Genomic DNA, 15,867 nt, shown 5'->3' with positions numbered 1-15,867 from the left:
CCATATCTTCTTTTCACTTTCTTCTTCGACAAGTCATTTTCTCTCCTTTAACATACCATCACTGTATCTAAATCTCACTGCCCTTTTTCTTCTTTTCTCTCTTTCCTTTGTATGATTTGTATTACTTCTTCTCTACTCAACTTATCTTCTACCCCTACTCATGTTTTTCCTCTACACCACCTACATTTCTGTTCACCTTTTATCTCCTCACCTCACCCTAAACTGCTTTAATGTCTTCCTCTACAAAGTCCATTCTTTCTTCTACCTACCAATCTCTGTCAAACCTACTCCGAAACAAGTAATTCTATCCTGTGTATTACCTTTCTCTCAGTGTTCTGCCTTTTATTCCTATTATCTTTCCACCATACTTTGAGTACTTTTGATACTTTCCCACTATCCTCACTCAACTTCTTGTACTGTCAGTGATGTACAATTATTAACTAATGGCTCTCATCATTTTCCCCACTATCCTATGTGCAAACACATATTTTGCTTTGTATTAATCTTTGTACTTATGAATGTACAATTGTAGCTAACTCAATGCTCTGAATTTTTGATAAGATAATGTGTAAACATGAAAGTGAATGTACCAAAATAATCTATTATCCATAGGTTCATACGTAGGTACTCGGCTATCTGCCCGAGGGCATTTATAAGCCTAGCCAGAATGTGTCAGCTTTCACTGCCACATTGATTAATTAACTGAGCCTCTGTCAAGCAGAGCCAATGAAGTGATCCCAGGGGTGTATTTTCTGTTACCCATTCACTCATCAAGGTTTCTCTTGAAGAGTGTTAGTGTGGGGCTCTGCCTAATGTAGATAGGAATTTTGTTCCAAAGCATGGGGAGGCTCTGTGACAGGAATCTATCCCTCCAGCATGTTCTATTTATTGATGTGGTGAGGATTAGCTTACTAGAGCACGTGGCTCGCAGTAACTTGGATTTCTTTAGGTGGAGCATATCCATCAATTCTGAGTTGGACATGGCTTTGTAAGTCAGGCAGAGAGCACCTCTGAGTAAGCAATATGCCACTGAGTACAGCTGGAGTTTTTCCAGTCGGGCTGCATAGGACATATGTTTGAGGCCAGTAATCTTCTTGGTGAGGTACTTTTGTGGTCTTTCCAGCTGTTGGAAGTGTCTTGTGAGGTACATCTCAAATGGGGCATTGTACTCTATGATGGGTCTGATGAGTGATGAGTAGAGGGGCACTATAACCTCTTTATTTCTAGATGCGAACCCTTTAGTAATTAGATGGGCCACATAGAAGGATTTCCTAACTACTTTGGAAATATGATTGTCAAAGGAGAGATTACTATCTACCTGGGTCCCCAGATCTCTTATTACCTCTTCTGTATTAAGGGGGCTGCCACCTATGTGGTAATTCGTGGGTGTTTTGTTTTTCCGAAATGGGATGACTATGCATTTTTTGGCATTTAGCTTGAGGCCATGACTTTGACACCAGGTGTCCATCTCAGTAAGGCCTTTTTGGAGATCCAGCTGTATATGTTTATGTAGCTTTTCTCCCTGAGCCTCTATTGAAAATGGGACTTGCTGCCCAGTTGGAATTTTCCCAGTAAACAAAGCTAATAAATAATAAATAATTAAATAGCCAGTCACTATAACATGTTTAACATAAATACTTCAGTTGATGATACAGAAGTTCTCTAAGATGGACTTCCGAAAATAGTGATGATCTCAGCTTTAGTATCAGTAAATGTAGCATCAAGGCTTTTGCCAAAAAGCACATAATCAGAATTACAAAACAAATGGTTAAAATAACACCATCATTAAAGATATAGGGCAGTAGCAAAACAAATTTAATCTTTTAGTAGTGTTTATCTATAGAAGTCAGAAAAGCATAGTCTATATCCCATCTGAGTCTAAAAGGCAAGTCTAGTCACTCCAGGAAGATTATTCTTCCAGTTTATACCAGTTTGATTTGACCTGTTACTGAAAATAGTGTTGCATTTTGTAGCTGTCATACAAGCTTCCTGAAACAACTTAAAAAGTACAAATATATTTATAGAAAACTCAAAGGACTGGAATATTGGAGCTACTCAGATTGGTTTTAAAAGTGTCATTACATTCTGTTGTTTATATGTTACTAACAAATGATCTCTATCTAAGGCAATATCTAATTCAGATATGTTTGGAATTCTATGCCTCCAACACACCACATGAGAAGGGACAAACCAGGGATCCTAATAATAAAAATAACATTATATGACATATGCATTGCATAATGCATTACAGGATTATAGCAAACGCTTACCTTTACAATGAGAAGTGAAATATTTACTGCCTTCTATCAAAATAATTTTGATATGTAAGAGGGAAGTAAGAAATATCAACATGGAATAATGCCAACTAAACTCCTTGAGGGCCAAAAGCTTTTAAGTTTGACACTCAAACCATTGAGTCTATGAGCCTATGAATCCATGTGGCTTTAGCTTTTTTATTCCATCCTCATGATCTGTCATACTCTTTTTTACATGTTCAGACATCTTAATATGTTTGGCTTCCAGTTCCTTAACTTTCTGGTGTTAATCTAATATTAGATTTAAAGTCTAAAAGTACTTATAATGCCATAAGACATGCCTTTGTTTTAAAGAAGTGAAGTGATGTAGCTCACCTTAAATACTTTTCACAGCTTTTTTTCAATACAGTGTTTGCTGACCGAATTGTTTCCACCTGTTTTAGATAATCATTTAGATAAAGTTGTCTACAAGAGCAAAGGAGTGAATTCTAACGATGATGATTCTACCATAGTATAGCAACCATTAATTCCATGACTATCTCTTCCTTTATTCTCATTGCCAGTTGACAACTTAACACTTATTCCGTCCCAGCAATGGCTAATAGCTTCTGCCATTTGGGGCTGTCAATCAGATAGCCATTGGGAGCTTTCACTTACATTTAAGCCCTAACCATTCATATGCATGACTTGGCACAAGGAGGCTAGCATACAATGGGCTCATATGACTGATGACCTACCCAGAAGAGTGTCTCACTGTCCCCCCCTTGAAAGCAGATGCACCCTTACCATATCTCCTAGTCATCACTGGGATAATGGACAGTAACTGTGCATCCCCGAAACAGATCTCCTATTCTCCGTCTAGGAAGATATCACAGGCTTATGCATCATCATTCATCTCTCTTCCCAGCCACATCTTCAAGTGCACTGGGCAACTATTCAGTCATGGGTCACCTTGGTTGTAGCTATGGGTCTATCACTCTATGCCATGAAGCTGGCTGTTGACAAAGTGTTGATGATATATACTCCATTGTTCAAAATATATTCAAACTATTAAACCCTTAAAGAAAAAAAATTGACCTTCCATGCTAGTTAACTCTAGCCCAAAGTTTTTTCTCCATTTTTTTAATTTCTGCAAATGCTTTGGTTTCTAATACTGTGAGGAGAATAGACCCTATTCCAAAGTCAATGTATGATTCGAGGTTATGAAATTACCAATGCTTCAGTCTTTGATGTTAACCAAGAACGCTCTTCTTAGCACTCAGAATATACCTAGAATTCCCTCATTCTGTAATTGATATGGGGATATGTACTGGTAGCATATCTAAGTACAACCATAAATTACTTTTTTAGTCATGTTGCTTCTACAATTGGAATTGTCTCAGTATCCTCTTTCCACATTGCTCTCATTTCCACTTGCAAATCCTTGTATTTTATAGCTTTGTGTCCTCAGTACACAAGAAACTATAACTGCTGGGTGTAACAATTTAAATTATTGATGCTACCGTTGTCTTTTTTTCCTTGAACTACTATATCTGCTCTCTTGCATTTATTTTAGCTGCTGCTGTTGGCTGATCCCATGTGATCCAGACTTTGCCACTGTCATTAATGCTTTGTGTTTCCTGTTTCCAGTGCTTCATAGCTAGTCCTATACTGTAACATTTACAGTCTTCAGCGCAGTGATCTTGTCCCATGTTTGTGCCTTCCAGTATACAGACTATCATTCTAAAACATGTGTCTAAAACAGAGACAACAAGATATGCAACTGTTTCCAGTTCTGTTTTACAGAACCTGCATTTGTCTGTTTCTCCCACTTTTTATATGGTCTTTGTAAACCAATGTGTATGTAACCTACTGTCTTAGGCTACCATTATTAGCCTTTCATCTTTTGGTTTAAATTCACTTCTTCTTAACCATACCCATGTCAAGTCTTTTTCAACATTTGATTGTTCTATGAGTTTTCTATACCTTTCACTCTATTTGTGGGATGTCCAACTTGTTTTCAATTTTTCCTCAGGTCCTTTATATTCTTTCTTTTGTTTTTTGGAACTTTCAGTTGCTGCCTGGTTCTCATCTTCTTCTGGTATGATTTCTGTTCCCTATACTTTCTGAAATGCTTCTGCTAAAATAAGCAAAGATGTCATTTTAAGTTTGTCCCACCATTGTAGACCATGTAGTCAGTTTTGAAGAGCTCCTTCAGACGGAGAACTATGTAATCTTTGCATGCACTGTTTTTCATAGATCAGCTGACAAGCATGAAACATTCCTCTTGTTTTCTTATCAACTGATCCAGTGCTGTTTGGAGCCAGTCAATCACACCAAAATATAACTTAGAAGAAGAACAAACTGATTTATAGCACAGACTTTACTCCTAGATGTCAAGGTAGGTTTCAGTATTGGCTTTAGTATTTTGAATTATTCTTTAATAAACTTTGTTCTCATTTGTTCATATTTTATTGCCAACATATTTTTCCTTTTCCCAAATATTTATACACTCTTTCCAGATCAAATTCCTATGTATCACATGCCTGTCCCAGATTAATATTTTCTTGGTGTTGTAGTTTCCCTGGTATAAATTCTGCTTTTTCACATTTATCAAAGCCAAATGTGATTGATAACAGTTGAAAGCGTTTTAACCATTTGTAGTTGCACTTTCAAATCCTGATCTGAAGAACTATACAGTTCTGAATAATCTGCAAAGAGTAGATAAGGTATCTTTAGACAAGGCTGGTTTATGGAAGTTAAGCTGTAGCCATAGCATAATACCTTAAGTAGATAGTTTAATGGATTAAGGGCAAGGCAAAACTGCAGTGCTAACAAAGAATCACCCTGGAATATCCCCAGCTGAATTTTTATTTCTGGGATAATAATTTGACCCTTGTCATGGCTAAGCTGCAAAGTGGTTTGCTACAGTTTCATAATCACTGCAATTTAATTGATCAATATAGTCTTGATCTTATACATTTGGAAGCATTCAAGTATCCAGGAATGTGAGATGCAGTCAAATGCTTTTGTGTACTCTATCCATGGCATACTTAGATTTTCCCCTTTTTACAACTCTCTATTATGGCTCTATTTACCAACAGAAAATCTTCTGCTCAGTATGACTTCCTTTTATTACCTTTTTGTTCTTTTGACATGATTACATTTTGTTTATCCAGTATATAATTTTCATATTGCTGGAAGGCAAGTTATTGGCTTATAATTCTTATGATGGCTCGCATGTTCACTCCCAGAGAAGAATATAATTTTTCTTATAATTAACTAAGCCAGTGTCTGTTTAGATTGTGCATATAAGTAATTTTCACTCTGGGATAAATCTTTATGTAAAGATGTTAATACTTTCAGCCAGACATTAGGTACTATATCTGGAGATTGTGTTTTTCCAATTAAGAGATTTTTCTTGATTTTATCTCAATTTCTTTGGCTGTACCATTATCCACTTTCATATTCTCTATATTAGAGCGTGTTAATGTTTCTTTTAATTCTTCGGTCCAGTTGGCATCTTTATGTTCAAGAGGGTCTCCATAAATGCATCTCCACAATGTACGTATTTATTCTTTATGGCTGAGTTTCTATTGCTTTTGCTTCCCAATTCTGTATTAAAACATTTTGGATCATCAATCGAATGTTTATTTTGTGATTTTCCTTTACATTTATCTCATACATGCAAGCTTTTTCAGCTTGTACTTATATTTTTAGTTTAATACTGGAAATAGTATATGATTGTTCCTGATCTGTTTTTATACTGTGTGTTGTTTTTACGACATATGTCTTTCCAAGAATGTTTGATGATGTCTTCCATTTTCTGTATTCCTTTAACAGTGATACTTCTTGTTTAGTTCCTTTATGATTTTTATAATTTGATGCTTCCATTGTGGCATTCCACTTGTTTTCTTCCTTTACTTTGTTAGTCGACATGTTTGTGGTAGCACTTTATGTATTATTAGATTAGCCGCACAGTAATATAGACTCTTTATTTCTGCTATATCACATGAGTTTCTCTTAATAGTCGTGATTACTGAGTTCATTTGTTTTATCAGTTGTCTAACATTCTGGGTCTTACTTACTTTCTGGAATCTATTTCTTTCATCTATCTTAACATGTTTATCCATCCCTGTTAAATCAAGCAGGCCTTCCTTTAGATCGGTTTCTTCTGTACTGAGAGTATCTTCTTTGCTCTCTGTTTCCTGCTCTTTCCCCTGCTGTGTGATTCTAAGTGAAGTTTCATGTAAGCCTCTTACAGAAAATTCCGTTACACAATCCTGTAACATATCTTTATCAGATGTATCCTGCTCCACTGCTCTTCCATATGGGGCCTCACTGGGCCATCATGTTGCAATATCAATTATGTCAGAGTTTCCACTCTTTCCTGTGCCTTCCCTTGCTGTGCAATTCTAACCGAACTTTATTGCAAGTCTCTTACATAAAGCTCCAAAATACTGCCATGTAGTATAGTTCCTTCAGATGCATCCTGCTCCATCTGCTGTTCCTTCCTTTGGGAACTCATTAGCCCATCATGTTTTAATATTGCTTAGAGAACGGCGATCTATAGATTGCATCCCAATTAGGGAATGAAGCAGGGTATTAATATACAAGTGATACCCACTGAAAAACGAGTCCACTGCTTCATGGCAGCATATCAAGCCACCATGGAGCTAAGACAGAAAAAAAGTAATGGTCACCATTATCTCACACTCGTTAAGCAGCACTTCTGCTGTTTAGCAAATGTAAAATGTAAAAAAAAAAAAAAAAAAAAAAGAAAATTAAAAGAAAAAGTGTGTGCATGCGTGGATGGTGGTTGCATGTGTGTGTGCGCGCATGCGTGTGTGTGTGTTTGTCTGTTTGTAAGTGTATAGGTGCATGTGAGTGAAAACAAGGTCGATTGAGTCATTATTTACACTCATTAAGCAGAACTTCTTCTGTTTAGCAAGTGTAAAAAAAAATAAATAAACAAAAAAAAGGTGTATGTATGTATGTGTGCATGTGTATGAGTATGTTTCTGTTTCCATGTGTGAGTGAATGCGTGCATGAAAACAGAAGAGACTGATATGATAGAGATGTGTGTGTGTGTGTGTGTGTGTGTGTGTGTGTGTGTGTGTGTGTGTGTGTGTGTGTGTGTGTGTGTGTGTGTGTGTGTGTGTGTGTGTGTGTGTGTGTGTGTGTGTGTGTGTGTGTGTGAAAGCAGACGAGAATGTGTATGTGTATATCAGAGAGGGAGAGAGAGAATGAACAGAAAAATCAATCAAGCTGCCATTTTACACTTGCTAAGCAGCACTTTTGCTGTTTAGCGGGTGTGTGTGTGTGTGTGTGTGTGTGTGTGTGTGTGTGTGTGTGTGTGTGTGTGTGTGTGTGTGTGTGTGTGTGTGTGTGTGTGTGTGTGTGTGTGTCTATGTGTGTGGTGTGTGTGTGTGTGTGTGTGTGTGTGTGTGTGTGTGTGTGTGTGTGTACGCGCGCATGTGTGTTTGTGTGTGTGAGTGTGTATGCGTGTATGAAAGCAGAAGAGACTGTGTGTGTGTGTGTGTGTGTGTGTGTGTGTGTGTGTGTGTGTGTGTGTGTGTGTGTGTGTGTGTGTGTGTGTGTGTGTGTGTGTGTGTGTGTGACAGAGAGAGAGAGAGAGAGAGAGAGTGAAGAGTGAGAGCAATTCCTGGCAGCAACAGCAGTTAAGAGGTCTGCATACCTCTTGACCTCTTACCTCAACATATCTACATAAACATAAAATAAATGGGGGGCAAAGGCATAAAATAATAATATATTTTATATGATCCTGTTATAAAATCACAACATTACTTCAACATTAGGATATGTGTCAACTTGCATTTTATGAAGCAGAGGTGTATGTGTATGTGTGCCTGCATGAGAGAGATCGACCACTTGCAGTAGTAGTAAAGAGGTTTATATACCTCTTGACTTTTCAGCTAAAGAAATATGGATAAATAAAATAAAGGGAGAACAAAGGCTCAAAAATAGGAACAGATTTTAATTATTGTTCTTATAATAGTTGCTTAAATAACAGGATTTATGTCAGAATGAATTTTCTGAATGAATAGAAAGTCTGAAACTCACGTTTATGTCATCATTTAGAGACATCAATTTCTAATAAATGGCAACAAACCAAACATTTTAGGAGAATGTAACTAAAAAATTATGTAAATACCTGGACATTTTTTAATGTGTTATATTTTGGATGTAAAATGCTTCCTTTAACACCATTAACATACAAGTTTGAAACATTAGGTGGAGGAACTATTTTACATTAAAAATACATTAAAAAATATAGTACTTAAAACATAAACAGGTAAGTAAAGCACAACAGTTTTACAGAGATTCCATTCTTTAAGTACAATAATGCCTTCTAGGGTATGTTTTAATTTGTAATTAATACTCTTCCAGGGGTGTAGATGCCCTCTGCCTGTGGCGGCAGGCCTCAGGACACACTTGGGCAGGCATTAATTACACATTAACACACACTCTGTCAGGCATTATTACTTGCTTATGTTGGAGTTTCCACATTAAATCCTTCACTTTGCAGATGGTCTGTCATTTCATTTTCTATTTGTTTAATGTTTGCCTTTCTAAACTTCCTTTTTTACATTCACATTTATAATATTATTTTTTGTATTTTGAATGTGTTACCCTTGTTACCAGAAACCCTTCACTACCTTCTAATTCCTCCACTTTCATTTTCATACAGGTCTTCCCATTGTTTCAGAAAGGGATTTGTCTCAGCTTGTATGACCTATGCTAGAGAAACAGTGTTACTCACTGCCCACAGTTTCAGATACTGGCACTATGTCTTGCTGAAGTCAATTAAATAAATGTATTAAAAGGTAAACTGACTCTCACTAGGTGGGTTGCAAATTGGGTCACAGATAGAACACACTGTGAAAGTAGTAGACTCCAAGTCAGACTGCAGAACAGTCACGAGTGGAGTCCCACAAGGATCGGTCCTGGGTCCTCTCCTATTTGGCATCTACTTCTCAGAAGTCCAGATCAACACAAAGGGACTCTGGCTGATCAAGTTTGCAGATGACTGCAAGCTGGGAGTCATTATTAACTCCCCAAGTGATGCAGAAACCTACAGAAAGGCATCGCTGAGACCAACGACTGGTGTTGAAACCATGGTCTTAAGTTTAATGCCAAAAAATGTGTCATCATCCCCTTTGGTAAAAACTCAGTTCCCACTAATTACCACATCGATGGGAGCCCACTGAACACTGAAGGCATTATAAGAGATCTGGGGATACAGGTTGACAGCAACCTCTCCTTCGACCACCACATTGCCACTGTAGTCACAAAGTCCTTCTATGTGGCACATCTCATTACCAAGGGTTTTGCATCCAGGAAGAAAGAGGTCATAGTCTCTCTCCACTCTTCCCTCATTAGGCCAATCATTGAGTATAATGCCCCATTTGGTATGTACCTCACTAGACACCAGCAACAGCTAGAGAGGCCACAGAAGTATATCACAAAGAGGATCCTAGGCATTAAACACATGTCCTACACAGACAGACTCAAAAGACTCCAGCTATTCTCTGTCTCATATCGCCTACTTAGAGGCAATATTTGTTTGACTTACAAATCCATGTCTGACCCTGCTCTGTTAGAAATGCTACAGCTAAACAAATCCCAATCCCTCTGCACCACACACTCCAGAGACCTCAACCTCATTACCATAATCAACAGAACATGCTGGAGGGACAGGTTCCTCACCCAGAGACTGCCCATGCTCTGGAATAGACTTCCATACATGTCAAGCAAAGCACCTTGCTGTCCCTCTTCAAGAGAAATCTTGATGAGTGGATGGGTAATAGAAGGTTCAGCCTGGGGATCACTCCAGTGGCTCTACCTGATAGAGGCACTGAGAACTAATGTTGGGCGGCATGATGCCAGGACACTTCTATGGGCTAGGCTTGTAAAGGCTCCAGGGCCATTAGCCTAGTACATACCTAGGAACCTATGAAACTGTTTTCTAAGGAAAGGAATACGTTTTTGGTTAAATCTGTGTAAAGAGCAGTGATGATTTAGTTATATTGGAACACTACATAAATGAACTAGGAAGTACTTTATTTTTTATCTCAGTAAAGTGTTGCCTTTATCTTATAACTGCAAATACATTAAAACAGCCTGCAAATAAAATAAAATAAATCCTGCTAGCCTTACCAGCAGTCCCAGGTGACACCTGTGAGCCAGACAGTAGTGTCCCCAAGCTGTGGTAAAGGTGACTTTCCAAGGTGAAACCATGCTTTTTTTCCTCACCTTGGAAAGTCACCTTTATGTTATTACAAGTAATGTTGTGATATATCTACAGGTGGCTAAGATCAAATTCCTTGAGTATCATGTGCCTGAATCACAAGACATTGAGACATAAAAAGTCAATCAGTTTTCCATGAGATATCACTGCCCGTGTAATGTCTAAGTTAGTAACAGCAGTGATTCCTTCAATTTGGGAGTTTTCTCCCTTCTTTGTATTTGGTATATGTATATGAGTTTGGGTTCTGTGATGGCTTGTCTCCAGATGGGGAGGTGCAGTGGGGGCTGGTCCTGCAAAAAAACACATAGTTGGAGATTTCATCCATTTGATATTTCAGGCATTTGTGTTCTGCATTTTGGATGGTCAGGGTCTTATAAGTCAATACAGGGAATCAGTCAGAAAATATAAGTCACACTAATCAGCTTACAGCTGTGCATTTTTTTATGCTGGCAACAGATCACATGACAAGCGTGAAGTATAGTACTGGAATAATCTTCATTAGGCTTTCCTCTGCAGCTTGGATTGAGACAATAATAAAGTTTCATCAGTGGCATTAGTGCAAACTGATTAGTAATCAAACTATCTAACTTTCTAAGATATTCTTATTTGGGTGTGATTCATGGATGTGCTGGTCTGCATTACAGGCTTTGTACTTTAAGTAGATGGAGGACACATTTACCAAGACTTCCTTTACAATGTAGTAGAAACCACTACCAGGTTGAATACTGGAATGATGCAGGTGAAAATGTGAAGATACAAAACAAGAGCCATTGCAAATGACAAGGTATTACACAAAGGCCATGCACATACAACAATAAATGTTACAAAAGAGTAATATGTGGATGTTTGCGGATGTACAGTTTTCTTACACATGCCAGCCACATAGAATAATCAGCATTTCGCCTGCTGCTGTAACAGAAGAAAAGATGAGAAAGAGCATAAGAAAATACAGCAGATAAAGAAATATAAACACCCAATTGCAAGGTATCAAGGTCACCAGGAATATGCTGGTATTAAGTGAGATAACCACGCTAATAACATTCTCATATATACATGCACAAAGAACTAAGCAACTTACCAGCTATAACAAAATCAGTCACGCTGGTTATATTTGTGTTCATATGGAGTGCCCTAAACAGTATCAGTAAATATGTGATACACTTACTTTCATGCATATCCAGCAAAAGATCATACACTTATAACTGAAAATTAACTGACAGTTGTGACACTGGGCTATCATTCTAAAATCTTAAATGGTACCATATAGGAGAACAAAGAAAGCTAATAGCAAGCAGAACCCACAGGGTCTAAATCATACCATTCTCTTTTTCTGAATATTGCTTTAATTATGCTGAAAGGTGTACCAAACACAGGTGCATGGCTTTGTTTAAACAGCAGTACTGATGGAATATTATTACTTATCTGCACCTGACCAAGACTATCATCAACTATCATCAGCCGGTGCTGCTGTGGGTCAGCTTTGTAAATGGCATACCTAATTATGAAATTCTGAAACATTCAGTTTAGATGTGCCTCATTACAGAACAGTGCATCCTGATATTTTTCCATTTGTAATCAGTTTATTCTTGTTCCAGTAACTTGAACAATGTACATTAATGCTTTTCTGGAATCACATCAGCTATGTTTCTTCCTCCTTTATATGCATTCTCATCAAATTTCAGTACACTATAAACAACACATGACCTACCTATGAAGGCTTGTCTTTGGATTGACAACATGCTGTATGTGTCTATGAACCACACCGATATACCTTGAGTACTATACATATTGTTTCCGAAGCCCACCCGCAGTTTTGTTTTACTGAAAGATTATAGCACTGAAAATTCCAGTGAGACTTTTATTCAGAAATGACAGTTTATTTACACTGGTAACATTTATGTCTTTTAGTGTCTTTATATCAAATTCAAAAATATTTCTAAATTGTATTTTTCTCTACAAATTCTAGTATTGTCAGTGCTCAAACAGAGATCTAAATGTGTGCATTTATAATATTTAATATTTACTAAAACATATGTTCTCTTTACTAGGAGGTATTGAATATTATTTCTGGGACCGGCCTGACAAAATAGGATCTGCTGTGACAGATAGTGATGGAACAACTTTCTACAGAGGACCTGGAAAAGGAACAAGCACTTTTATATCTCACGAAAGGCTTAAAAGCAGAGAATTTATTAAGGGAGATGACATTTTTATTCTTTTAACAATGCAAGGTATGTGCAAATTAACTCTTCAAATGATTTTATTTACTAAAAACAGTTTGAATACTTAGTAAAAGCATGGGTCATGCCTTAGAGACAAAAAAATAAATTGTGCATAGGACACTTTCCAAACAGTTAGTTCTTGTTTATATTTCTTAAGATTAGAGACTTCTGTAAGTGCAGTGGAAATGTATTCTATAGTTCTGGAGGGTGCACATTTGCAAGCCTCTTTCCTTTCTTTGTTATTAACATCAGCTTTAGTAGTTGATTAATGGATCTTATATTTACCTGTAGGACACTATAGTTCAGGAAAAGAAATGTTAAAAATAATTCAATGTGATAAAGCTAGACAAAACTCTGTGTTCGAAAATATCTACAGGACTAAATACAGAGCATGATTTTGGTCAGGTTTTGTAATCTAATTCCCTCTCAACATTTTTGTATTTATTTATGTATGTGTTAATGCTTTTTACCCTATGTTCCCCCCTGGCCCAGTGGCACAGCAGGCAGCATTGTTGCCTAATAACAAGAGGTTCTACAGTTTAATTTACAGCTGGGGTACTTTCAGTGCAGAGTCTGCATGTTCCCCCTCGGTGTTTACATGGGCTTCCTCCAGGTACTCTGGTTTCCTGCCATATTCCAAAGACATGCAGTAGGTGGATTAGATGCTCTAAATTGGCCGTAGGTGTGAGTGCATGTGCGTCTTTGTGGTATGGAAGAACAACCATGGCAGGCCTTGCTACCTGTAGGTATAAGCATTGGCTCTAGATGATTGTCTCTGTTGATGCAACACCCTCACCCAGTATTCAAAAATGGGAAAAAGGGGGTGATGGATGGAATTAGGCAAAGTATTTTCCAAAAGAAGAAAAACAAATGAAAAGGAAAAATATGTAAAGGAAGCACATGTAGAGTAAGAAGGGTTAGCTGGATCTGTTTACCTAGCTCTCTCTAAATCCAGTGATGCACCCACCATTATGGAGAGTATTCCTTCTGTAAAGTTCGGTTATCTTTCATGATGAGCCCATGCTTTCCCCACCTCCCCTAATCCATCTCCTCAGCTGTAGGTAGTATCCAGCTGCCTATATATTCGGTCTAATCCATATGTTCAGCTGTAGGTAGTATCCAGCTGTCTATATATTCGCTCTAATCCATATGTTCAGCTGTAGGTAGTATCCAGCTGTCTATATATTCGCTCTAATCCATCTCTTCAGCTGTAGGTAGTATCCAGCTGTCTATATATTCGCTCTAATCCATATGTTCAGCTGTAGGTAGTATCCAGCTGTCTATATATTCGCTCTAATCCATATGTTCAGCTGTAGGTAGTATCCAGCTGTCTATATATTCACTCTAATCCATATGTTCAGCTGTAGGTAGTATCCAGCTGTCTATATATTCGCTGTAATCCATATGTTCAGCTGTAGGTAGTATCCAGCTGTCTATGTATTCGCTCTAATCCATATCGTCAGCTGTAGGTAGTATCCAGCTGTCTATATATTCGCTCTAATCCATATCGTCAGCTGTAGGTAGTATCCAGCTGTCTATATATTCGCTTCCTCTTGTTGCACTGCTTTAGTTCTCCTTTTGTTCTTCCATTGCCTTCCAGTAAAAGTTCTGTACCATCTTGTTAGGCAGATTTTAGTCATTCTATGACCTGTTTAATCCTGAAAGAATTCTTTTTGCACTTCTCTCCACTGATGCCCAAAAAGTCATACTAATTCTTTACAGGTTTTATGCCTATGGCCCCTTCACACCTAGATTAGATTTTAATTATATATGTGTTGTAGCTTTGTCTGCCATTCCTCCAGATAAAGCATGATATATATCAGACACACTGCTCTTCTCACATTTTTTTTCTTAAGCGTATAAAGAATGACAGCAGTCCAGAACATGATGCTATATCAGAGTGTTTTATTGTTGAGTTAGTACAACACATTATCTCTGTACTTACATCTTTGTTTAAAATGCTATTGGCAAGCACTTTTGTCCCAAAATCATGGAGGCTTATTAATGTGGTGCCAATCCATAAAGACTGGCCAAGTCATTTGTTAGCTAATTATAAACCAATCAGCCTAACATCCTTGATAGGTAAAAGCTTTGAAGTGTCTTTTGGCTATATTGGAGAAAGTTAAGAAAGAATTGATTAAATATTGAACTATACCATGACGGTTTTATGAAGAGGAGGTCAGCCTTAACAAGCTTAATAGAATATCTCTGCATATAACGGCACACTTTAGTATAGCTTAACTTTTTTTAGCATTTTCTCTGAAACCTGAAAAATTGAGATTAAGTGGAAGTCTGAGAAGGATGAAGGCACTGTATTTTTGAGAGGTTCTTCATTTTGCAACCTTCCAACTTGGAGGTACAAATGGGGGTATGACATTTTATATAAAGAATATAGCAAAAATGTAATGATAGTCTTTACTAAAGGAGAGAAACCAGGGTTATAAAGGGTCATAGGTTCATAGGTTCATAGGTTCATACTAGGCTATCTGCCCGAGGGCATTTACAAGCCTAGCCCATAGTTTTGTGGCTTACGCCACCCCTTTAGTATGGGGAACTATACCCATTATTTTGCTGTGCCTCTGTTGAGCAGTGACACTGAGGTAATCCCTGGGGTATATCTGCGATCTCCCATCCATTGGTCAAGATTTCTCTTGAACAAGACCAGCGAGGTGCTCTGCCTCACATATACCGGGATTTTATTCCACAGCATAGGGAGTCTTTGGGTGATGAATCTATCCCTCCAGCACGTCCTATTAATAGCCGTGTCGAGGTTTAAGTCTCCGCCCTTGTGACTCTGACGGATCTAGATTTTTGAGGTGAAGCATATTCATCAAATCTGGGTTTGACATGGCCTTGTATGTTAGGCAAAGGTCACCTCTGAGCAAGCGACTGAATAGAGCTGGAGTTCTTTCAGTCGGGCAGCATAGGACAGATGTTTGAGACCCTTTATCCTTTTGGTGAGGAACTTTTGTGGCCTCTCCAGCTGCTGCAAGTGTCGGGTCAGATACATTCGAATGGGGCATTGTACTCAATCATTGGTCTGATGAGTGATGAGTATAGGGAGACTATGACCTCCCTTGATCTAGATGAGAATCCCTTCATGATAAGGTGGGCAATGTAGAAGGTCTTCCTAACTACT

General features: G+C 37.8%; 1 protein-coding gene across 1 annotated transcript in view; it reads left to right on the top strand.

Annotated features, from left to right (window-relative positions):
• LOC122797071 (meprin A subunit beta-like) overlaps positions 1-15,867 on the top strand; it is a 275,902-nt gene that overhangs the window by 219,998 nt on the left and 40,037 nt on the right. Inside the window, exon 8 of the mRNA XM_044065846.1 lies at positions 12,555-12,737. Within this exon, the coding sequence (XP_043921781.1) occupies positions 12,555-12,737 (183 nt within the window). The remainder of the gene's footprint in view (positions 1-12,554; positions 12,738-15,867) is intronic.

Source organism: Protopterus annectens, chromosome 3.part0 (genome assembly GCF_019279795.1).
Source record: "Protopterus annectens isolate FY-2018-M chromosome 3.part0, PAN1.0, whole genome shotgun sequence".
NCBI lineage: Eukaryota > Metazoa > Chordata > Ceratodontiformes > Protopteridae > Protopterus > Protopterus annectens.
Note: the sequence above shows the minus strand (reverse complement) of the source record. Positions and strands in the feature narration are given on the sequence as shown.